Genomic DNA, 22,128 nt, shown 5'->3' with positions numbered 1-22,128 from the left:
TTTTTTTTGTTGTTTTTTCTTTTCCATTCAAGATAAACTATCTGCAGGACTGATCATGTAATTATAAGTTTGGTCTAAATTTGGTTTTTCCTGCCTGAGCTCTCCTTGTATTGAGTACTAATAGCTTTTTTTATCTAGTTAACCTAGATATATAATAGTAGGTTATATATATAGTAGGTTATAGTAGTTAACTATATGTGAGTTGGGCCCCTGTGAAACATATAACTATACTTTGAAAAATATTTCTAATTATTCAGACACAGAGAACATACTTAACTCAAAAAGGATGTGAAGGTTATCATTTGGATGTGAGATAATGTAATTAAAGATTGATTAATAGAGGACTCGGCAGTTTGGACTAGAGTGAGTGAGAATTACCCTCCCAGTGTGATTAGAAACTGTCACAGGACAGTGCCATCAGAATGATGGCAGCCTTCTCATTGGCCTATACAGCCCAAAATAGTCATTTCATGAACAGAATAAATACTTGATCCTATTGGTAGCAGGGTGGTGGAGTGTGCATTGAGCACATCTGTAATTGTGGAACTGTTTCTGAATGAGAACAAAGTTTAATTAGTTTATAATGTTCAATAATAGCTGTTTTAAAATTAGTAACTGTTTAAAATTTAGAGTAAAAAATGAGTAGGGGTGCCTGGTTGGCCTAGCTGGTAGAGCGTGTGACTGGATCTTAGGGTCATGAGTGCAAGCTCCCTGTTAATAAAAACAACAACAACAACAACAAAACAACTGGTATTTTCAGGGGCTGTTTCATGTTTAGATCTATGACTTTGAGCTCTAACATAGTTATTTGGGGAAGCATTGCTTTTATAGGTGTAACGCCTGTGTTTCTGTCCATCCGTATATGTGTGTGTGTGTGTGTGTAGCCTGTAGAATTTAACCCTGATTTCCAGTATTTCAGTTGCATAAAAGTTAGTATATCAATCTTGTACTCGAATATGAAAATTATCCCAGTGAAATGATTTTCTGAAGAGACTCATTTAGGAAAATCTGGGCTAATGTTTCTAGAGCATTCAGGATTGTTCTGCAGCACTACCATGGAATATTATGCCTGGGTCGAATATTATGCTGAGCTGCATTCAGGGGAAGGGACAATGGCAAGATTTACATGTATAATTTGAGCTGTATATGTGGACATTATCTCAGTTTATAAATATTAAAAGAATATTTATGGATATAATCAAACATTTCCTCCCTGTTGAGATATATTCAATATTCTTATGCACCTTTAGAAAGTAATTTGTACAGAAATATACATGGTCTTTGGATTTTGAAGGTACTTTCTTGATATGTTACTGGCTTTATTTTAACTCTATATGTGGAATTTTTGTTTCACTTTGGGTTTTTTAGGATTTTTCTTTTTTTTTTTTCTTCTGGGAAGGGGGTTTATTACATAAAATAAAACAATATAGAGCTATTTGTGTCCAAAATAGTTATTTTAGGGAAAACTAAAAAGTGCCATTTTTGCTAATGGGCCCACACATTTATATAATTCTCAGAAGTGTGTCTTATAAACAATATAATCTATAGTAATGTCACATGTACCTGAATCTCAGTGTGGTTAAGGGACATAACTGCAGTTTTTATTTTAACATGTAGTTTGCTGTCCAGAAATACCTATCTTAGCAGGCAGTTGTTTTTTCTTCTCTTTAATCTTTATTTGTGATAAACTTTATATGGTATTATTATCACTGTTTCAGTTTTACAAAACGGTAGATCATTTAAGTTTTGATAGTAACATTTTAGTTTATAAGCACTTTATATTTAAGACATATTCTGTATATATTCTGACTTAACACTCATTTGTTAAATGCCTTTTTAAATCTTGCTCATAGTTGACTATTAGAGTGACCTGAAGAGAGAAATACATACTCTAGTGTCATTAGTGACACTTACAATTTTACTATTAAACTTTTTTATTGTAACTCTTTTAAAACCACATACAATATTAGGATCATTTCCTAGGGCTCAAATATATATATTTCCCCCTTTTTTCCCCCATCTACTTAATACTGTTGTTAACTAAATACTACCATTTAAATAATAACTATTTAAATAAGTGTTATTCTAATAATAAATATTTTTCCTTCTTTCTCCCTTATTTGGAAGGGTGAGAATCATGCCCAGACCAAAACAGGAATGTTTGTACTTGTGTACTCTATCACTTTATTATATTAATTTTAGTTCTGAATTTTAGTTTTAGCTATGTTATAACTTCATTAACATTCTGCAAGAGTCCCCAGGTAGGATGTTATAAATGTGCCTAACTTAAACCTCTCTCTGAAAAGTACTTGTTAAGAATGGTATTTCTATACTTTCAGTAATCCGTGCCAGCCTTAAGTATCTGAGTTTTCTATTATACAGATAGGTTAACAGGTGATTAATTATAGTCTTCACAATATGTGTTAATGAAGATAACTCTGTTTGTAGCTTGTATCATACATATATCTTTTCTAATTTGTAGTGCTTTTAGAAATTACCTCAAAATCAATCTTGATATTCATATGATAAACATTTCTTATTTAGCAAGAATTAAGAAAAAAATGAGATTCTGGGTGTATTTTTTTCATGTAAAATGAAACAATATTTTCAAATTAATATTTTGAAAAAATAATAATACATTTAAATGATAGTACAAAACATTGACTCTTCAAAGTTTAGAGGGGCAGAAGCCTGGTAAACAATATTTATTTTTGGCCTTCTCTTAAATGTATTTATTTCATAATCATTTGTGCTAAAAAATAATACACTCTCTAATAAAATATTAGTGCTATTTTAGGGTAAACAACAAGAAACTTTTCCAGTTTTATCAAGATATCAGCTTTAATTTTTAGTTTAGTTTTTTTTTTTTTAGTTTAGTTTTTTCGCCATATTGTCTGCCTTCTCTTGTGAAACAGTAAGTGACAGCAATTCATTCAAGTCAGTTATGCTTTCACAGTTAAATGTTACCTTCTTTTCCTGTAGTTTATACATTTCATTCATTTTTAGGTTGCAAGCCTAGAAACTGTCTTCTTTCTAATTTTATCTCATACATTAAGAAAAAAGCTAGAATGGTTCCTAAAGGAGGGGAGAAAGATTTGGCACTTGATTAAAACATAGGGATTGTAAACCAGTACATGAACAATCAAAAGGAAGTGGAGATCAGGAGGTTCATATTTTTCCATTGAAAAAACACTCATTTGCTTTAGAGAGTTTCTTCTATTATAACAGGTATCATAAGAATGGAGACCCAGAAGTATAATTGTCAGCACTCTGATACACTTGCTTCAGATCATTCATGATTCGAAATTTCTAGCATCTTTGTGATGGAATTTAACTTATAACAAGTATGATGGGAACACAAGACTCGGAAGAGAAAAGCTAGATATTAGAAAGAGAATATGTGATTTTTACTTTTAGCCCTTACCTGGATGCACCATTCACTGTCCCACTGCTGTTGATTTTTTTTTTTTTTTACTTTAATATGAACTCTTGAAGAGATTTACAGGAGGTAGAAAGAAATGCATGTTCCCAAATGGTTTGAGTTTAAAATTAACCTCTTACTGATTGGGAAGAACCACATCTCTGGAGTTTCTAGATGTCACTGTGTTCTTATTTCAAAAATAGATTTCCTGGTTATACTAAGTACATGCTCACTTTAAGAAATACTGTTATATGAGAAGCAGTAAACAATGTCCCCCCAAAATTTACTGTTTAGAAGCAGCTTGCCACTGTAATGGTTTTACTTTTTTGGGTGGGGTGTAGCCCCAAATCAGATTTTATTTTATTTATTTATTTTTAAAGATTTATTTATTTATTTATTTGACAGAGAGAAAGCGATCACAAGTAGGCAGAGAGGCAGGCAGAGAGAGAGAGGGGGAAGCAGGCTCCCGCCAAGCAGAGAGCCCGATGCGGGGCTCAGTCCCAGGACCCTGGGATCATGACCTGAGCCAAAGGCAGAGGCTTTAAGCCACTGAGCCACCCACGCACTCCCCAAATCAAATTTTAAAAATAACTTTTTAAACATACCAAAAGCAGATATATCCCTTCTATGTCAGGAAAAAAAAAAGAAAAAAAGTCTTCTGTTCATGTCCAGAGTTGGAAAATACCACACTACAAATGCTCCTGAAGTTACAGTCTTACTAGCCAAATTTTTAAAAATATGAATGTGTGTGTGTTTTTTTTTTTTTTTTTTTTTGGGCAGGATGAAGAATACTGTTTGGGAAATGTGGGCTTTTATAAAATGTGATTTTATACTAATTCCTAAACAAAACTTTAAAAGTGTATGTTAAAGATTATAAGGTATCATCTGCCAGCATAAGAAGCCAAGTTTTTTGATTGTAACTTTCAAAATTTGATTGAAAACACTTTTTCCTCTTCCTGGGAGATTTACAGTTTAACTCTTCCAGGATTTTCTAAAATTTCATTCTACTAACCTTTAAAAACTGACCTTTTGCCCCAAGCTGAGAAGTTTAATTTAAAACCATGGTTCAAATGGACCTAACCCTTTTATTACATCTTCAGGAAGAGAAAGAGATTTAATCACTATGTTGATTCTCAGCCTTGCGGATAAAGCAATCAGGTGGCCTTACTTACTACTATAAATTATGAAAAACAGTAGACCACCCTTCTTGCAGGTACAAATTGGAACTAAAGTAAACTCTGATGTCCTGGGTTGTTAAAGTGAGTTGCTCTGCATTGCTACCCCTGCTAGGTTTTCCTCCAGAAGCCTAGCTAGGGATTCTTCTGAAAGAGCTGTTCTAGTTAAGTCTTCAGTTGGTATTTCACTAGAATTTACCTAGTTATCAGCCACAGTATAGAATTAAGAATTCCACCTTCTGAACAAAAATATGCTGTTGAACCAGCATCATGGGAAGTGTGAAGGTGATAAAGAAGTTAGCTATATGTGACTCTTGTGGTTTGGGGAAGAAAAGTCAATCCTATTTCCTGAGCACTTCCTGTGCACTGAGCATTTTATTTCATAGGACAGTACTTCCCAACTTTTCTCACCTCATGGCATACCGAAAAAATTATGAAATTTGTCACAACACACTGAGGCAAATGGATGAGACTGCTCTTGTCCAGAAACAACTGTCAAGGAGCTCTAGCTATTCCAGACCCTGCCCTGCCACCCTGCAGGTTAAGCACATTAACATCCCCGAAGGCCTGCTTGTTCTTGGGACACCAGTGGGATCCTCAACCAGACGACAGAAGTCTGCAGTATGGTCTGAGCCTTGAGATTTTACCAAGTAGTTTATATGGCATACATCAGTTAATGATAAACATACCTGGGTGACTCAGAAATTAGGTGACTTAGAAAAAATCCTTGATATTCAGAGTGTCTGGGAAAACTAAGGTTCCAATAGGAAGTAGTTTATATTTGGGGGGTCTGTAATTCTGGAATTGCAGCAATGTTGCTAACAAGATAAAGTCCCTTAAACAAGAGAAACTAAAATGGAATCAGACATGGGGACAACTTACTGGTAGGTTTTGTAATATATTTTGCTAAACAAATAGGTGTTCTGAGGATTGTAATGTCTTCGTATTTGGAGTCCATCTTAATGTGACTTCTTGCTATAATACAGAAGAACTAATCTTAGATTTATTTAAAGTTTTCATTTCCAAACTCATGTATTCAGTAGATTTGGTCATTTCTAGAATATAAATTACATATTCCTTGTAAAAAATAGTACATCGATAGAACTCTGTGTCTGATTTCTAATTAGGAGTTATTTTTCAGTACAGCAATCTCAAATGAGTTGTTATTTTCCAGAATATAAGTAGTAGAGAAGTACTTGAATATATAGCAATAATTCCTGATATGAAATAACCTTGGATTTTTATTGCAGATATGGAATTAGTGGAACTTGGTCACCCTTAGAATTTTTACTCAGTTATGGAGTTTGAACTGAAAATCAGCTTATGGATTTAAAAAGAACTTATGTTGCTAAATAATGTAAATAATGTGCCATAATTTATTATCACGCGTATGTCTTTCCCTTTGAGAACAGAGCAGATGAGCACAGTTTACAGACCGCAAACTCTAGTAAAAATCATTATAGCTTAATGTCAAACCTCCTGCCCAAAATGCTCTTTAAGATAAAAGCACTCCCCATAGTCAAGCCTGGCTAGTTGAATATAAGCAAGAGATTACTCATTCCCAAATTCTCTATATAAAATAAAGGCAGAAATTAAAAACAAGAATTTTGTCATATCATGATGATGCTTTAAGGTAATTTGGTATCTGTAAGATATGAATCTAGCATTTCTTCTGAAGTGTTAACATACCCTTATATTATTCTCTCATCTATGATTATATACATATTGAATTTATTTAATTATTTAAATTCCCATGATTCTGGTTGCTTAGGTTATATTATAGACTTTAGTATCATAGTATATATATAGTATATATCATAGTATCATTTTTTTCCTTTCTCATCTCTAATGAGTGTTTTCTGGTATTTTAAACAGTTAGGAAATTGTAAAGTCAACACTTTTGACACTTTCTATATTTTGAGTTAAATGATGAGTCAGTGAACGTCCTTTTAGAATTCCCTTAAGAGCAGTTTATTATCCATCTGATCATATAAAGTAACTCCAAATTCTTTAGTATAATTGACTATCCCAGGTTCATAAATCAAATATCAATCTTTCATTCCAATAAAATTTCCATTACAAAAAGTTAGGTTCTCAAATAACTGAATGTACAGTCATTAAATTTAAGGTAGTGATGATAAACACAAGTACATGTAGTCACTACTGTAACCTTACTCTTAAGGCTATAAAGTACAGCTAAGACTCCTCCTCATATACAGTCTTTGAAATTGTTAAAGGAGTTGAAATCCAACTAACTCTGAAAAATAGTTTCCTTTTTTTTGCCCAATCACATTGTCATGATTCTCTTTTTTATGTTTCAATTCTTACCTCATTTCTATTCATTGGTGCCCTGGTGACATTAGGCAAGAAAACCAATTGAAGCTGGTATTAAGACCAAAATTATGATGCTTTTCTTAATGGGGGAACTCTAAGACCACCCACTCAATCCATTGAGGGGATAAAACAGATGGCTCATTCCCATTCAGTTTTGTTTACAAACGGTGTTGCTCAAATTTAGGTGACTGGCTACTAGGGAAATAAATGAATGTGGAATTGAGGATGGAACAAAGAATTCAATGCTTTACAATAAATGGACTGTATTTGAGAGTTCAAGAGAGGATTGGAGAAAATAACTGAGTATGTAAAAAATGGTAAGTTTCTGATTGTTCAGTTGAAGGCAAGTGGCTGGCTCGCTGAAATGACATAATTGATAGCTTTCATCTGTGACCCTGATATCTTAGTCTCTATCTCAGAATTGAGAAATGAGCAGAGTTTATGAGAAAGGATTTTCATTGCTGGTATCTTTTGTGTGTGCATGATGTATAGGACACACAGCTCTCCTTATTGATCCTTCACAGGTGTATTATTTACTTTGCCTTCCAGGTGTCCGCAAATATGGTAAAGATTTTCAAGCTATTGCAGATGTAATTGGCAACAAGACTGTTGGCCAAGTGAAGAACTTCTTTGTAAACTACAGGCGTCGGTTTAACTTAGAGGAGGTATTGCAGGAGTGGGAAGCAGAACAAGGAACCCAGGCTTCTAATGGTGATGCTTCTACTTTAGGGGAGGAGACAAAAAGTGCTTCTAATGTGCCATCAGGGAAGAGCACTGATGAAGAAGAGGAGGTGTGTTTGTGTATGGAATTTGAGCTAATATGAGTTGAGGAATCATCATTTTGTGTGGTGTTCTGTAAGGTTAATTTGTCAGAGGACTAGCTAAATGAGCATGAAAGGTTGACAATACACTTACTCAGTGGTGCCTCTCTCGTGACTCTTAAGTCCTAATGACATGCTAAGTTGTGATCCTAGAAGAATGGAGAGTGTATTGTTCTTTCATAGTCTTATTTTTATTTCCAGTGTTAAGCTGATTACTAATAAAGATGCCTGTTTGGTAGCTTCATTGCTTTTTCAGTTTTTGGTTTTTTGTTTTGTTTTGTTTAAAATAAAAGAAGCTTGTGCTTCCAAAAAACATTGGTGTTATGTTTTTGTTTTGTTTTGATTTTTTTTGTTTTTCCTGTGACAGCCCAAACTATATTGTATTCAGTTCATTAGGAACGCTCATCTCATACATGTATTTTTGTTTCCTCACCTCTAGGCACAGACCCCACAGGCTCCTCGGACTCTGGGTCCATCACCTCCTGCCCCATCATCCACTCCAACACCAACAGCCCCCATTGCCACTCTGAACCAGCCTCCACCACTTCTTCGTCCAACACTGCCTGCTGCCCCTGCTCTTCACCGGCAGCCTCCTCCACTCCAGCAGCAGGCTCGGTTCATCCAGCCCCGGCCAACTTTAAATCAGCCTCCACCACCTCTCATTCGCCCTGCTAATTCTCTGCCGCCCCGTCTAAACCCAAGACCAGTGTTGTCCACGGTTGGTGGTCAACAGCCACCGTCACTTATTGGAATTCAGACAGATTCACAGTCCTCACTGCACTAAAATTAAACTGGACAGAGCTACAGTAACTCTTCACCCCATCATTAGACCAGTGCTCATCAGACTGATGCAAAAGAGAACAGTTCTCCTTGATACTGAGGCTGTGAACTAGTTCTGTGGCAGGGGGCTAGCATAAGTGGATGTCTAGGACATTTTTTGGTTTGTGCAACCAAACCAAATGTTATACAACAAAAAGCCTACAGTTAGCCTCCTTTCTAGAGTATATGTTCAGCGACATGATCTCATAAAAGGAACAAAAGGAGATTAAGTATTCTATATACTTAAGAAAGTATATAGATTTGTTTTGTTTTGTTTTTACCATATTTATTTTATTGAGATTCTTTATATTTCTGCTCTTCATAGTCAAGGCTCTTAGTACAGACATACTGACTTAGGAATTGTGAAAACTCCTTAAGTTTCTTAAGGATGTTTGACTTTTTTTCTTTCTTCCTTAATTTAATTTTTAACAACATTTTCCTATGTTAGGAGTACAAGAATAAATAGCCTGCATTTCAGATTTTGACATGTGTTCATCTAATGCATATTTAAAAAATTATAGTGCGTATCCCTTTTTTCAAAATATCTTGCTTTTTTTTCTAAAGGAATTTTAATATATTCCTTTAAAAGAAAGCAATTTAATCAATTGCAAAGCAATTATATGAAACCACAAAGAATGTACTGAACCTACTAACCCTTTAACATACACTTTAGGGTCCTAGTGCAAAGTCCTTGCTTAAAGGTCATTGACCTGTCATCTATAAGTAATAAGAGGATCGGCCTGATAATTTTACATACAGATTTGTTGAAGTACAGTGTCTTTAAGTTCCTTGAAAATGGAGTTAATTTTGATTTTTTAAAATGCTATCTGCTTTTAACTAGTAGTTGCCTATATTTGGGGACTTTAGAAGAGAATTATATTTTGTCAGTTACGTGGAGATAGTGATAGTTATGGAAGCATTTATTTACAATACCCTTTTTGTGTTTAGGTTCTGACTTAAAATTGCCCTCATACTTAATAATATGGTCTGCATTTAATATAAAGGATGTTTTCTTGATAAATCTCTATTGTACTATTTGGATACATTTGTGTATTCCTTGCAGCCGACCTGTGCTTGTGGGTATGGTTTAGGGTTAAATCATCAACACTATTTCATAAAATAAATTGAAGAATTTGTTCTGTGTTATCTAAAGATGCATTAGTATATTGTCACAATTGTGCTGTTAACTTAAAATGCTGAGACCCCTTTTTTATAAGAAGCGAAAACATCTCAAGTCTTAATTGAACACATAAATCATTAAGCACCTACAAAGAATATTTTACAAGTAATAGTATTTCAACAATGTGTTACTAATATTTTTGATACAGCGATTTCATATTGGAATCATGACTTGTGCAAAGAAATCACTTAGATTACTATACTAGTGGAACTTAAGGCTAAATGTTTGCACATTTATATTCTCATCAGATCTAGAACTACTTCACGAAATAGTCAACATCTAAGGCCCTTGATTTATATTTTGAGAAATCCTATATTCCCAATATTGGAAAAATAGTTCCTACCATTGGCTCTAATGCCTTAAGGGGCTATTAGATTTAAATTCATTGATTAGTTTTAATTTCAAAGTTTAGAGCTCTGCTCTTCATAAGGACCTTATGTTCTGGCACAGACTTTTTCCAGGGTGTGTCTTGTCTTTCTCATTGGATCATCTTAAAAAGTTCCTGCCCCTGGATTATAACTAGATAAAAATCTGATTTAAAATTCTTAATATTCAAGAATTTATACTTATTTTTACTTTAAAAGTCATGGGGGGGCAGTTATATATCTTAAAAGAAAATATCTAAAGCATTTTTTTAAAGTACTTAGATTGTCTTGAATATGTGCATACTATATGGCTTTTATTGTCTTGTCTCTTGTCAGTAGATTTCAGTATACAGTGTGTGGGACAAGTCAGTGTGTTGGTCAGCACCAGCATCTGTCCAGCTGTTAAGTATATTATGATTCATTTAAAAATCTGTTCTATCCCAGCCATGGGCCAAGATGCTGTATCTGAGGGATGTGCTGTGATTTGATTTACGTACACTAGAGCACACAGTAAAAAAATCTGAGCTTTATTAGTAATATGACACATGTATATAGTGAGATGTCTTATTGTGTGCTTTGCATATTTTGTAAATATTTTGCACGTCATTAATTTTCTTTTTTGTTTAAGCAGTGTTTGGCCTGGAAGAGTGATATGCTTGCTGCTTAATCAAAGGATTAAAGAGTTAAAGATGTCTATGTCTTCTATTTTTATATAATTTCATGTATGAAGAATTTAGGACCTCTTCACTGTGAAATTCTAAATACTGATTTTTATAAAAAAGCAAAATCTAGAGATATTTTAATGACCATTTCATCATGTCATGGTTATCATTTTTGAAAAAAATCTACACCCAAGTATTTTTTTCATTACATAACTAAAAATAAATCACACTGTTGATACGCCTGGTAATATTAATGAAAAAATATTTTTTCTATATTCTTTAATTCAAGTGTAATGTGGATAGAATTACTGGTAAGTTTTGATCAGAACTTTTCCTTAATTAATAATCCTACAATTAAATGAGTAAAATACAATATAGAATAAAGATGAAAGAATATAAAATTCTGTCTTAATATAAGCCAACATACTTTTAGGAATAGATATAGAGAATAAACAAAGTGACAGCCATGATTTTAAAAAATATTAAGAATCTTGCCAAAGAGTGCATGGGTGGCTCGGTTGGGCAACTGCCTTGGGCTCAGGTCGTGATCCCAGAGTCCTGGGATCGAGTCCCACATCAGGCTCCCAGCCGCACGGGGAGTTTGCTATTCCCTCTGACTTCCCCTCGTGCTCTCTCATGCTATCTACCTCTCACAAATAAATAAATTCTTTAACAACAACAACAAAAAATTGCCAAGGTTTTTATTAAAGTATGGAGTAAATATGTTGTACTATTTTAATGTTTCTTTGTGCTATAAGAAGTAGATTACTCACGTTAGTTATGGCTGATCACTTAACACTAGGGTATCAGGGTCTCCTCAGAACAACTAATACTCTGACTTCAAGAGAACAATATTGAGTGGGCAGAAGTCTTGTGAAATTGCTAGAAACCCCCAGCCAACTTGTTTCCAGTGCTGGGGGCTTCAGGGGAACCACCCAGGCCAGGCCCGTGGTCCCCTGAGTGTTCGCTGCCTGAACCCTGTGAGAAAGTGCTCTAAATGCCAGACACACGAGTGGCACGAATTGTCTCAGAACACTGGCCAACCCCACCCTCTACTCAGTCGCCGGGGGAACCCACATCAGTGCTGGAAGATCGGGCCTGCCATACCCCGAGGCCCTAACCCTAACCCTAGGTTGGGTTTTCAGGCTTCTGTCCCCAGAGGCCTGGCACCCAAGCCCTCCAGATTGGGGACCCCAGAGCCATACACCAGGAGTCTGCCTGCCACCCAGGAGGAAACTCTGTTTGGAGCTGCAAAGAACTTTCAGAGCAGGAGGGAACTGCATGCCCCGCCTTAGGGAACCCCCACCTTCAGTGGCCCCCCTGGCCATAAACCCGGAGCCTGATGCACCGACTGATCCCCACCCTCAACTCAGCCTTCTGGGGAATACCACCTCAGTGCAGGCAGGTCAAGCCTGCCATGCCCCTAGGCCCTACCTCAAAACGTAGGTTGGATTTTCAGGCATCTGTCCCAAGAGGTATGGCCCCAAAGCCCTCCAGATTGGGGACCCCTGAGTCACACCACAGGACTCTGCCTGCCAGCCAGGAGAAAACCATGCCATTCAGAGATGCATAGAACCCTCAAAGTGAGAGAAACCTGCACGCCTCCTAAGGCCAACCCTGCTTTCAGGGCTCCCCCAACCCCCGGCCACAAATCCAGAGCCTGATGGTCAGCCTTAACCTCTCCATCAACTCTGCCCCCAAGGCAGCTTGTCTCCGTGGGAACCCTCAGGGGAGCTGCATGGGCCCAGCCCGTGGTCCCGGATGGTTGCAACACGCACCTAGCAAGAAAGCATTCCAAACATTTGGCATGCAAGCGGCCCAAATGGAAGCACAAGGTCAGCTATTTCTCACGAGTTTTTGGGCCAGATTGCTATTGATTTGGGCAGAAAGCTCACGAGAATTGGCCGGAAAATCCCCAGGGAACTCACTTCTGGTGGCACAGGCCTGCAGGGCTGCCGCCTGGGCTTGGTCCGGGATCCCGAGTGGTCACGCCCCAAATCCTATAAGAAAGCCCATATGAGCCAGGCACACATAAGGCCAATGCCTCCCGCTAATCAGTCTCCTGGGGTGTGTGCCCCAGCACTGGTGGATCGGACCTGCCAGACCCCTGGGCCCTCACCCTATCCCTCAGTTGGGTTTTCAGAATTCCATCCCCAGGGACCCGTCCCCCAAGCCCTCCAGATTGGGGAGCCCTGAGCCACACCCCAGGACTCCACCTACCACTCAGGAGGAAAACCGTGCCATCCGGATTTGCGCAAAAGCCACAGAGTGGGAGAAACGTGCATGCCACTCTTGAGTCCCTCTCCACCCTCAACAACTCACTGGGCCACAAACATGGAGGCTGACGCTCAGCCAGACCCCCTCCCTCAACTCTGCCCTGGAAAGCTCCCATGAGTAGGGGCCCTCGGGGGAGCCACATAGGACCAGCCCATGTTCCGGGATAGCTGTGACATGCACCTAGCGAGAAAGTGCTCTAGACAGTGGACAACAGTGCGACCCGACTCGCCGCCCAACGCTGTCCAATTCTCATGAGCTTTCTGCCCAAATAGATATCAATACGGGGAGAAAGCTCATGAGAATTGGCAAGAAAACGCCCGGTGAACTCGCTTTGGGTGGCGCGGTCCCATAGGACCATTGCCTGGCCTGGCACAGGGTCCTGAGTGGTCGCAGCCTGGACCCTGTGAGAAAGCCCTCTATGAGCCAGGCACATGTGTGGCCAACCCATCCCACTACTTAACCCCCTGGGGTCCCTTCCCCAGCGCTGGCAGATCAGGCCTGCCATGCCCCTAGGCCCTGACTCTAAACCTCGATTGGGTTTTTGGGCTTCTGTCCCCAGGGGCCTGTCCCCCAATCTCTCCAGATTAGGGACTCCAGAGCCAAATGCTAGGAATCTGCCTGCCACCCACTAGGAAACCATGCCATTCGGAGCTGTGCAGAGCTCTCAGACTGAGAGAAACCCACATGCCTTCCTGAGGCCACCCCCCACTTGCAGCGGTCCCCCTGGCCACAAAACCTGGAGGAAGATACGCCACCTGACCCCAGTCCTTCACTCAGCCCCCTGGGGATCCCGCCTCAGTGCTGGCAGATTGGGCCTGCTATGCCCATACACCCTAACCCTAACCCTAGGTTGGGTTTTCAGGCTTCCTTCCTCAGAGACCTGGCCCCCAAGCCCTCCAGATTGGGGACCACTGAGCCACAACCCAGGACTCTGCCTGCCACCCAGGAGGAAACTGTGCCATTCGGAGCTGTGCAAAACCCTCAGAGCAGGAGAAACCTGCATGGCCCCTCAAACCCACCCCCACTTTCGGCGACCCACCAGGCCACAAACATGGAGGTTGACTCTCAGCTGGACCCACTCCCTCAATTCTTCCCCTGAAATGCTCTCCTGGACAGGGGCCCTTGGGGGAGCTGCATGAACCTGGCCCATGTTCCTGGATGGCCCTGACACGTACCCACCTAGTAAGAAAGCACTCTAGACCGCCGGTGCCAGCGTGGCTGGAATTGCCACCCAATGCCAGCCAAGTCTCATGATCTTTCTGCCCAAATCAATATCAGTATTGATTTGGGCACAAAGATTGTGAGATGAGAATTGGCTGGAAAGCCCCTGGGCAACTCATTTCCGGTGGCACAGGCCCGTAGTCCCACTGCCTGGGACTGGCGGGGGGTCCCGAGTGGTCGCAGCCTGAATCACGTGAGAAAGCCCTCTGCAAGCCACACTCACATGTGGCCAAAACCACCCTCTACTCAGCCCCCTGGGGCACACATCCCAGCACTGGTGGATGGGGCCTGCCATGCCCCGAGGCCCTAATGGTAACTCTCAGTTGGGTTTCAGGCTTCTGTCCCCAGGAGCCTGTCCCCTGAGCCCTCCTGATTGAGGACCCAGGAGATACACCCAAGGAGTCTTCCTGCAACCCAGGAGAAGACCATGCCATTCAGAGCTGCACAAAACCCTCAGACTGGGAGAAACCCACATGCCTCCCTGAGGATACCACCACCTTTGGCAGTGCCCCCTGGCCACATCCGGAGCCTGACGAGCCACCTGACTCCTGTCCTCGACTTAGCACCCCGTGGTTCCTGCCTGAGCGTAGCAGATTTGGCCTGCCATGCCCCTAGTTCCTAACCCTAACCCTAGGTTGTGTTTTCTGGCTTCTGTACCCAGAGACCTGGCTGTGAATCCCTCCAGACTGGGGACCCCTGAACCACACACCAGGACTCCACCTGCCACCCAGGAGGAAACTGCATCATTCAAGCTGCACAAAACCCTCAGAGCGGGAGAAACCTGCATGCCTCCCCTGAGGCCACCTCCACATTTGGAGCCCCACCGAGCCACAAAGATGGAGTCTGATGCTCAGCCAGGCCCCCTCCCTCAACTCTGCCTCCCAGAAAGCTCCCCTGGGCGGGGACCCTCAGGGGAGCTGCATCATCCTGGCCCTGGTTTCCAGATGGTCGGGACACCCACCTAGCCAGAAAGTGCTCTAGACAGCAGGTACCAGTGCGGCCTGAATCGCCAACCAACACCAGCCAATTCTCATGAGTTTTCTGCCCAAATTGATATTGATTTGGGCAGAAAGCTCGTGAGAATTGGCCGGGAATCCCCTGGCTAACTCGAATCCAGTGGTGGGGGTCTGGCAGTGTCTCCTCCTGGGCCTGACCCGGGGTCCCAAATTGTTGCAGCCAGAACCTTGTGAGAAAGTCCTCTACAAGATAGGTGCACATGTGGCCAACCACTTCCTCTACTCAGCCCCCCGGGTTACCTGCCCCAGCACTGGCGGATTGGGCCTGCTATGCCCTAGGCCCTCATCCTAACCCTCGGCTGGGTTTTCAGGCTTCTATCCCCAAGGGGCTGTCCCCTGAGCTCTCCACATTGGGGAGGCTGGAACCACAGCCCAGGAGTCCGCCTGCCACCAAGGAGGAAACCCCGTCTAAGGGATCAGCTGCGCAGATCCCTTAGACGGGGAGAAACCCGCATGCCTCCCCGAGGCCATCCCCACATTCGGCAGCTTCCACTGGCCACAGACTCAGAGCATGATGCGCTTCCTGATCCACGTGATCCACGTCCTTGACTCAGACCTGAGGGAGCCCACCTCAGTGCCGGCAGATCGAGCCTTCTATGCCACTAGGCCCTAACCATAACCCTACATGGTGTGGCCAGGCTTTTGTTCCCAGATGCCTGGCCCAAAGCCCGCCAAACTGGGGACCCCTGAGACTCAGGCTGGACCTCCGACATCCACCTAAGGTAAAATGGTGCCATTTGGAACTGCCCCAAACCCTCAGAGAGGGAGAATTCTACATACCCCACTAAAGCCACCCCCAACATTGGCGCCCCCCCGGCCAGAAACCTGGATCTGGTGTGCCACTGGATGCATGCCCACAACTCAGCCCCAGGGGGAGCCCGCCTCAGCACCCGCAGATCAGGCATGCCGTGCCCCTAGGCCCTAACCCTAACCCTAGGTGGGGTATACAGGCTTCCATGCCCAGAGGTGTGTACCCCAAACCTGCTAGATTAAGGATCCCTGAGACTCACCCCAGGACTCCACCTGCTGCCCAGAGTGAAATGGTGCTGTTTGGAGTTGGGCAGAACCCTCAGAGCAGGAGAAACCTGCATGTTACCTAAGGCACCCCCAGGTTCTGTGGTGCCCCAGACACAAACCTGGCATCTGTCGTGCCACCTGGTGCCTGCCCTCAACTCAGCCCACCAGGGAGCCTGCCTCAGCACCGGCATATCGGATCTGCCATGCCCCTAGGCCCTAACCCTAGTTAAGGTTTTCAGGCTTCCATCCCAAGAAGCCTGGCCCCCATGTCCCCCAGATTAAGGACCCCTGAGTGACACCCCAGGACTCAGCCCACCAAGCGGGAGGAAACCGTGCTTTTTGGAGCTGAGCAGAACCCTCAGAGAGGGAGAAACCTGGATGCCCCCCTACAGCCACCACCACTATTGGCGCACCCCCTGGCCACAAACACAGATTCTGGTGCCCTGCTGGATGCATGCCCACAACTCAGCCCCAAGGGGAGCCCGCCTTAGCGCCAGCTGCTTGGGAAACCGTGGAGCCATACCATTGGAGTCCGCCTGCCACCTGCAGGAAACCAGTCCATTTGGAGCTGCACAGAACCCTCAGAGCTGGAGAAACCTGCATGCTCCCCTGAGCACTCCCCCATGTCTTACAGCCCCTGGGCTACAAACCTGATGTGCCGCCTGACCCTGTCCTCAGCTCAGCCCCTTGGGGAACCCACCTCAGCACCAGCAGTTCAGGCCTGCCATGTCCCTAGCTCAGCTCTCTTCAGGGACCCCTGTCAGCTCTAGGCGGACCTGAACTCCCATGTCTGCTGCAAAGCTCTGGGATTCCTCCTCCTTCTTCTAAATTCACACTGGCCCAAGGCTTTCATGAGAAAGGGAGAAGACTACCTCCTGAATGCTTAACACCTCTTTTCCTCTTCTGCCATATTTCTCTCCACTTGCCTTTGTACCTGGGCAAACTGGAAGTAACATTTCAATGAAACATGTACATGCTCTGAGATCTGAATCTTTCATGGCAGGTTTCTGAGGACTCCTTATGCAATCAGAAACTAGTGTATCCTACCACAATGTGTTTGAAAATGATTATCCACAGAACAGGAGAGTGAAAGTCACTCCATTATTACCTCACTCTTCATGAAGTAGAACATGGTCTTCTTCTTTTCTACATTGACTTCAATTCCAATTCGTTTTCATGCAGTGTTAATTCCTTCGCTTCAGGGGTAGGATTTCATGATTTCTCACTGCATGGAACAGCCAGAGTTCATCGCAAGTGCCCTTTCTAATAGCCATCATGCATTTAACCCTTCCCCCACACCCCTGCACTCTAGCAACCCTCGGCTTGTGCTCTAAGGTTGAGTCTGTTTCTTCATTGGCCTATCTTTCTCCCCTCACTATGTTCATTTGTTTTCTTTCTGAAATTCCATAGGAGTCAAGTCATAGGCTCTTGGTCTTTTCTTACTGATTTTGCTTAGCTAAATCCACTCTAGATCCATCCACATCTTTGCAGATGGTAAGATTTCATTCTTTTTGAAGCTGGTTTCTATTCCATTCAGAAAAATCACTCATCAGTGAATGGACATTGGGACTCCCTCCATTGCTTCAATATGGTTGATAATGCTGCTGTAAATATCACGGTACTTGTACCCCATTGAATGTGCATTTTTGTGCCCTTTGGGGAAATACCTAGGAGGGCAATTGCTGGATCCTAGGGTTGTTCAGTTTTTAGCTTTTGGAGGAACCACAATACTCTTTTCCAGAGTGGCTGCAACAGCCCGCATGCCCACCAACAGTGCAGGTGGGTTCTGCTTTAAGCAGAATATTCCCTGCCAGCAATTTCCTAAGGAGGAAATGGAAAACCTGTGGGATAACCTGACTCACCCAGTGTCAGGCAAGCAGCCACAGAAATTCACCCCAGGGTTCCTGACGCCAAGCCCCTTGAAGCCACCAGAATGCCTCTATCCAGGAGAATTCCCAAAGACTCTTTTTCTGACTTCACCATCCATGAAATTGCAGAGAAAGTACGGCATGTTCAACTATCTAGGTGGTCCATTGAGTGAAACTTTTAGAAAGTCAAGCTTCCATTCTCAATCGTACAAGGTTCCTTGGAATCATTTTGAATTTCCCCTCTGCCCGCATTGGAACTCTTTGGATGAAAAGACAAATCCATTAGGATACATCACCTTTGACAAAGGAGAAGACATCATCCAAGTCTCTGTCTGACCACAAACAGCCACCTAACTCTGGATGCCTGCCATTCCACCACAGCCTAGGCCCAGCGGAATAAACACTGTTACATGAAGGAACACATTCTATGTTCAAAACACACACTGATTCAATCTCATCTTCCCTTTCGAATCCAAGGGATTGCCTAAGAAAGAGATGTTCCAAATATCATCATAAGCCAGAAATAAACAGAGAAAATGGGATCCCTGCCATGGGCTCCCTGCAGGGAAACTCTGGAATTCTGGCACCCACTCTAGATTGCTGACAGCTGCTTCAGTGTGACTCGGTGGTTCCACTGGAGACAAGAGAAAAGCCCAGGTGGTGTGGGGTGAAAGAGAAGTTTTACTTCCCATCTTGTGACGTTGTGCCCAATGGGCCTGCTGTTTTCTCTGAATGCTAACATCCTGGAACAAGCTTCATGACTGACTCAGATGCTGATTTCAAAACTTCCAGGTCTTGTGGAGCCAGAGTGAAGAAGGGTTGTCAGGTAGGGATAAGCAGGCACCTCCCACCTAAAGCCTGCACACCTGCTCCGATTCCTGGGAGAAGGAGAGACACATGCTTGTTTCTTAAGTGGTCATTAACTTCCTTCTAAAGCTGACCAATGCCCTTGTCCCTTTTGGAGAAGCGAATATACTCTTCCAAACAAACACTCATCAGTTCCAAATGCACCAGGAGTCGGGTTTGGTCCCCCCCCCCCAAGACCCCCACCGGGAAGACCCTTCTGAACCATCCTTACAGCACATTACCAGCAAACCTGGGGAAAAGGGGCACAATGCAGAGTGGGGGCCTGGCTCCAGGGGTTGTAACCACCACTCTTGGGCCTGGGGAAACAGAGAGTCTTCAGCTCACCACTCCTTCCTGTAAAAACAAGCTGCAGTGCCTCAACTTTCAGGGTTTATCACCCAGCACCTCACCACTGCCCTCAGAGCCAACAGACTGTACGGACTCCTCTTCTGGCGTGTTACCCACTGCAGCTTACATTGCCTCCCCCGGTTGCAAGCCACATTACCATGCCTGTCGGGGCCTCTCGAATCAGAGCTCACCACTCCCTCCAGTGGCATGAACCAGCACTGCCGGGCCTTCCAGGGTCTCCTAATACAGCTCACAATGCCTCAATAGGATTAAAGTCACACTGACAGTGTCCCTCCAGATTGGGGACTTCTGAGCCACACCGCAGGACTCCGCCTGTCATATATATGTGATTATATATATACACATACATATATATCACAATGGGATACTATGCAGCTATCAAAAAAACAAAAACAAAACAAAATCTTGCCATTTGCAACGATGTGGATGGGGCTAGAGGGTATTATGCTAAGCGAAATAAGTCAATCAGAGGAAGACAACTATCATATGATCTAACTGATATGAGGAATTTGAGAAAAAAGACACAGGGGAATGTATATATATATATATATACATATATATATATATATATGTATATATAATGATGTTATATATATAACATCTTCCTTATTCATTCATCTGTTGTTGGACATGAGGCTCTTTCTAAAGTTTGGCTATTGTGGATATTGCTGCTATAAACATTCAGGTGCACGTGCCACTTCAGATCACTACATTTGTATCTTTAGGGTAAATACCCAGTAGTGCAATTGCTGGGTCAAAGGGTAGCTCTATTTTCAACTTTTTGAGGAACGTCCATAATGTTTTCCAGAGTGGCTGCACCAGCTTGCATTCCCACCAACAATGTAGCAGGGTTTGCCTTTTTCTACATCCTCACCAACACCTGTTGTTTTCTGACTTCTTAATTTTATCCATTCTGACTGGTGTGAGGTGGTTTCTTACTGTGGTTTTGATTTGCATTTCCCTGAAGCCGAGTGATGTTGAACACTTTTTCATGTGTCTGTTGGCTATTTGGATGTCTTTGCAGAAAAGTCTGTTTATGCCTTTTGCTGATTTCTTGATTGGATTATTTGTTCTTTGGGTGTTGAGTTTGATAAGTTCATTATAAATTTTGGATACTAGCCCTTTATCTGATATGTCACTTGCACATACCTTCTCCCATTCTGTCAGTAGTCTTTTGGTTTTTCTGGCTGTTTCCTTTGCTGTGCGAAAGCTTTCAATCTTGATGAAGTCCCAATAGTTCATTCTTGCCTTTGCTTCCCTTGCCTTTGGTAATGTTTCTAGGAGGAATTTGCTGTGGCTGAGGTCAAAGAGGTTGCTGCCTGTGTTCTCCCCTAGGACTTTGATGCATTCCTGTCTCACACTGAGGCCTTTCATCCATTTTGAGTCTCTTTTTGTGTGTGGTGTAGGAAATGGTCTACTTCCATTCTCCTGCATGTGGCTGTCCGATTTTCTCAACACCATTTGTTGAAGAGACTGTCTTTTTTCCATTGTATATTCTTCCTGCTTTGTCAAAGATTAGTTGACGATAGGGTTGAGGGTCCATTTCTGGGCTCTCTATTCTGTTTCATTGATCTATGTGTCTGTTTTTGTGCCGGTACCATACTGTCTTGATGATCAGCTTTGTAATAGAGTTTGAAGTCTGGAATTGTGATGCCACCAACTTTGGCTTTCTTTTCCAATGTTTGTCTGGCTATTTGGGGTCTTTTTTGGTTCACTATAAATTTTAGGATTATTTGTGCTATGTTTTTGAAAATTTTTGATGGTATTTTGATAGGGATTGCATAAATGTGTAGATTGCTCTATGTAGCATAGACATATTTACCATATTTGTTCTTCCAATCCATGAGCATGGAACATTTTTCCATTTCTTCATGTCTTCCTCAATTTCTTTCATGAGTGTTCTATAGTTCTCTAAGTACAGATTCTTTTCTCTTTGGTTAGGTTTATTCCTAGGTATCTTATGGTTTGGGGTGCAATTGTAAATGAGATTCACTCCTTAATTTCTCTTTCTTCTCTCTTGTTGTTGGAATATAGAAGTGCAACTGATTTCTGTGCATTGATTTTGTATCCTGACACTTTACTGAATTCCTGTATGAGTTCTAGCAGTTTTGGAGTGGAGTCTTTTGGGTTTCCCACATAAAGTATCTTCTCATCTGCAAAGAGTGAGGCTTTGACTTCTTCTTTGTTGATTCAGAAGCATTTTATTTCTTTTTGTTGTCTGAATTCTGAGGCTAAGACTTCTAGCACTGTGTTGAATAGCAGTGGTATTGATAGTGGACATCCCTGCCATTTTCCTTACCTTAGGGGAAAAGTTCTCAGTTTTTCTCCATTGAGAATGGTATTTGCTCTATTTGCTGTGAGCTTTTCATAGATGGCTTTTATGATATTGAGGTATATACCCTCTACCCCTACGCTGTGAAGAGTTTTGATCAAGAAAGGATTCTGTACTTTGTCAAATGTTTTTTCAGCATCTATTGAGAGTATCATATGGTTCTTGTTCTTTCTTTTATTAATGTATTGTATCACATTGATTGCTTTGTGGATGTTGAACCAACCTTGCAGCCCAGGAATAAGTCCCTCTTGGTCATGGTGAATAATCCTCTTAAAGTACTGTCAGATCCTACTAGCTAGTAATTTGGTGAGAATTTTTGCATCCATGTTCATCCGAGATATTGGTCTGAAATTCTCCCTTTTTGCTGGGGTCTTTGTCTGGTTTTGGGATGAAAGCAATGCTGGC

General features: G+C 42.0%; 1 protein-coding gene across 7 annotated transcripts in view; it reads left to right on the top strand.

The window, feature by feature from the left end:
- Positions 1-10,906, top strand: part of RCOR3 (REST corepressor 3) — a 52,610-nt gene extending 41,704 nt beyond the window's left edge. For 3 of the 7 annotated variants that reach the window (XM_032878093.1, XM_032878094.1, XM_032878099.1), the window contains 2 exons: positions 7,480-7,721; positions 8,191-10,906. In XM_032878093.1, the coding sequence (XP_032733984.1) occupies positions 7,480-7,721; positions 8,191-8,535 (587 nt within the window). In that variant the 3' untranslated portion in view covers positions 8,536-10,906. Of the gene's footprint in view, positions 1-7,479; positions 7,996-8,190 lie in introns of those variants that run through there. The other 4 variants (XM_032878098.1, XM_032878097.1, XM_032878095.1 and 1 more) reach the window with 3 other exon arrangements.
- Positions 10,907-22,128: the final 11,222 nt, after the last annotated feature.

Source organism: Lontra canadensis, unplaced genomic scaffold (assembly GCF_010015895.1).
Source record: "Lontra canadensis isolate GAN:19392208 unplaced genomic scaffold, GSC_riverotter_1.0 scaffold63, whole genome shotgun sequence".
Lineage (NCBI taxonomy): Eukaryota > Metazoa > Chordata > Mammalia > Carnivora > Mustelidae > Lontra > Lontra canadensis.
Note: the sequence above shows the minus strand (reverse complement) of the source record. Positions and strands in the feature narration are given on the sequence as shown.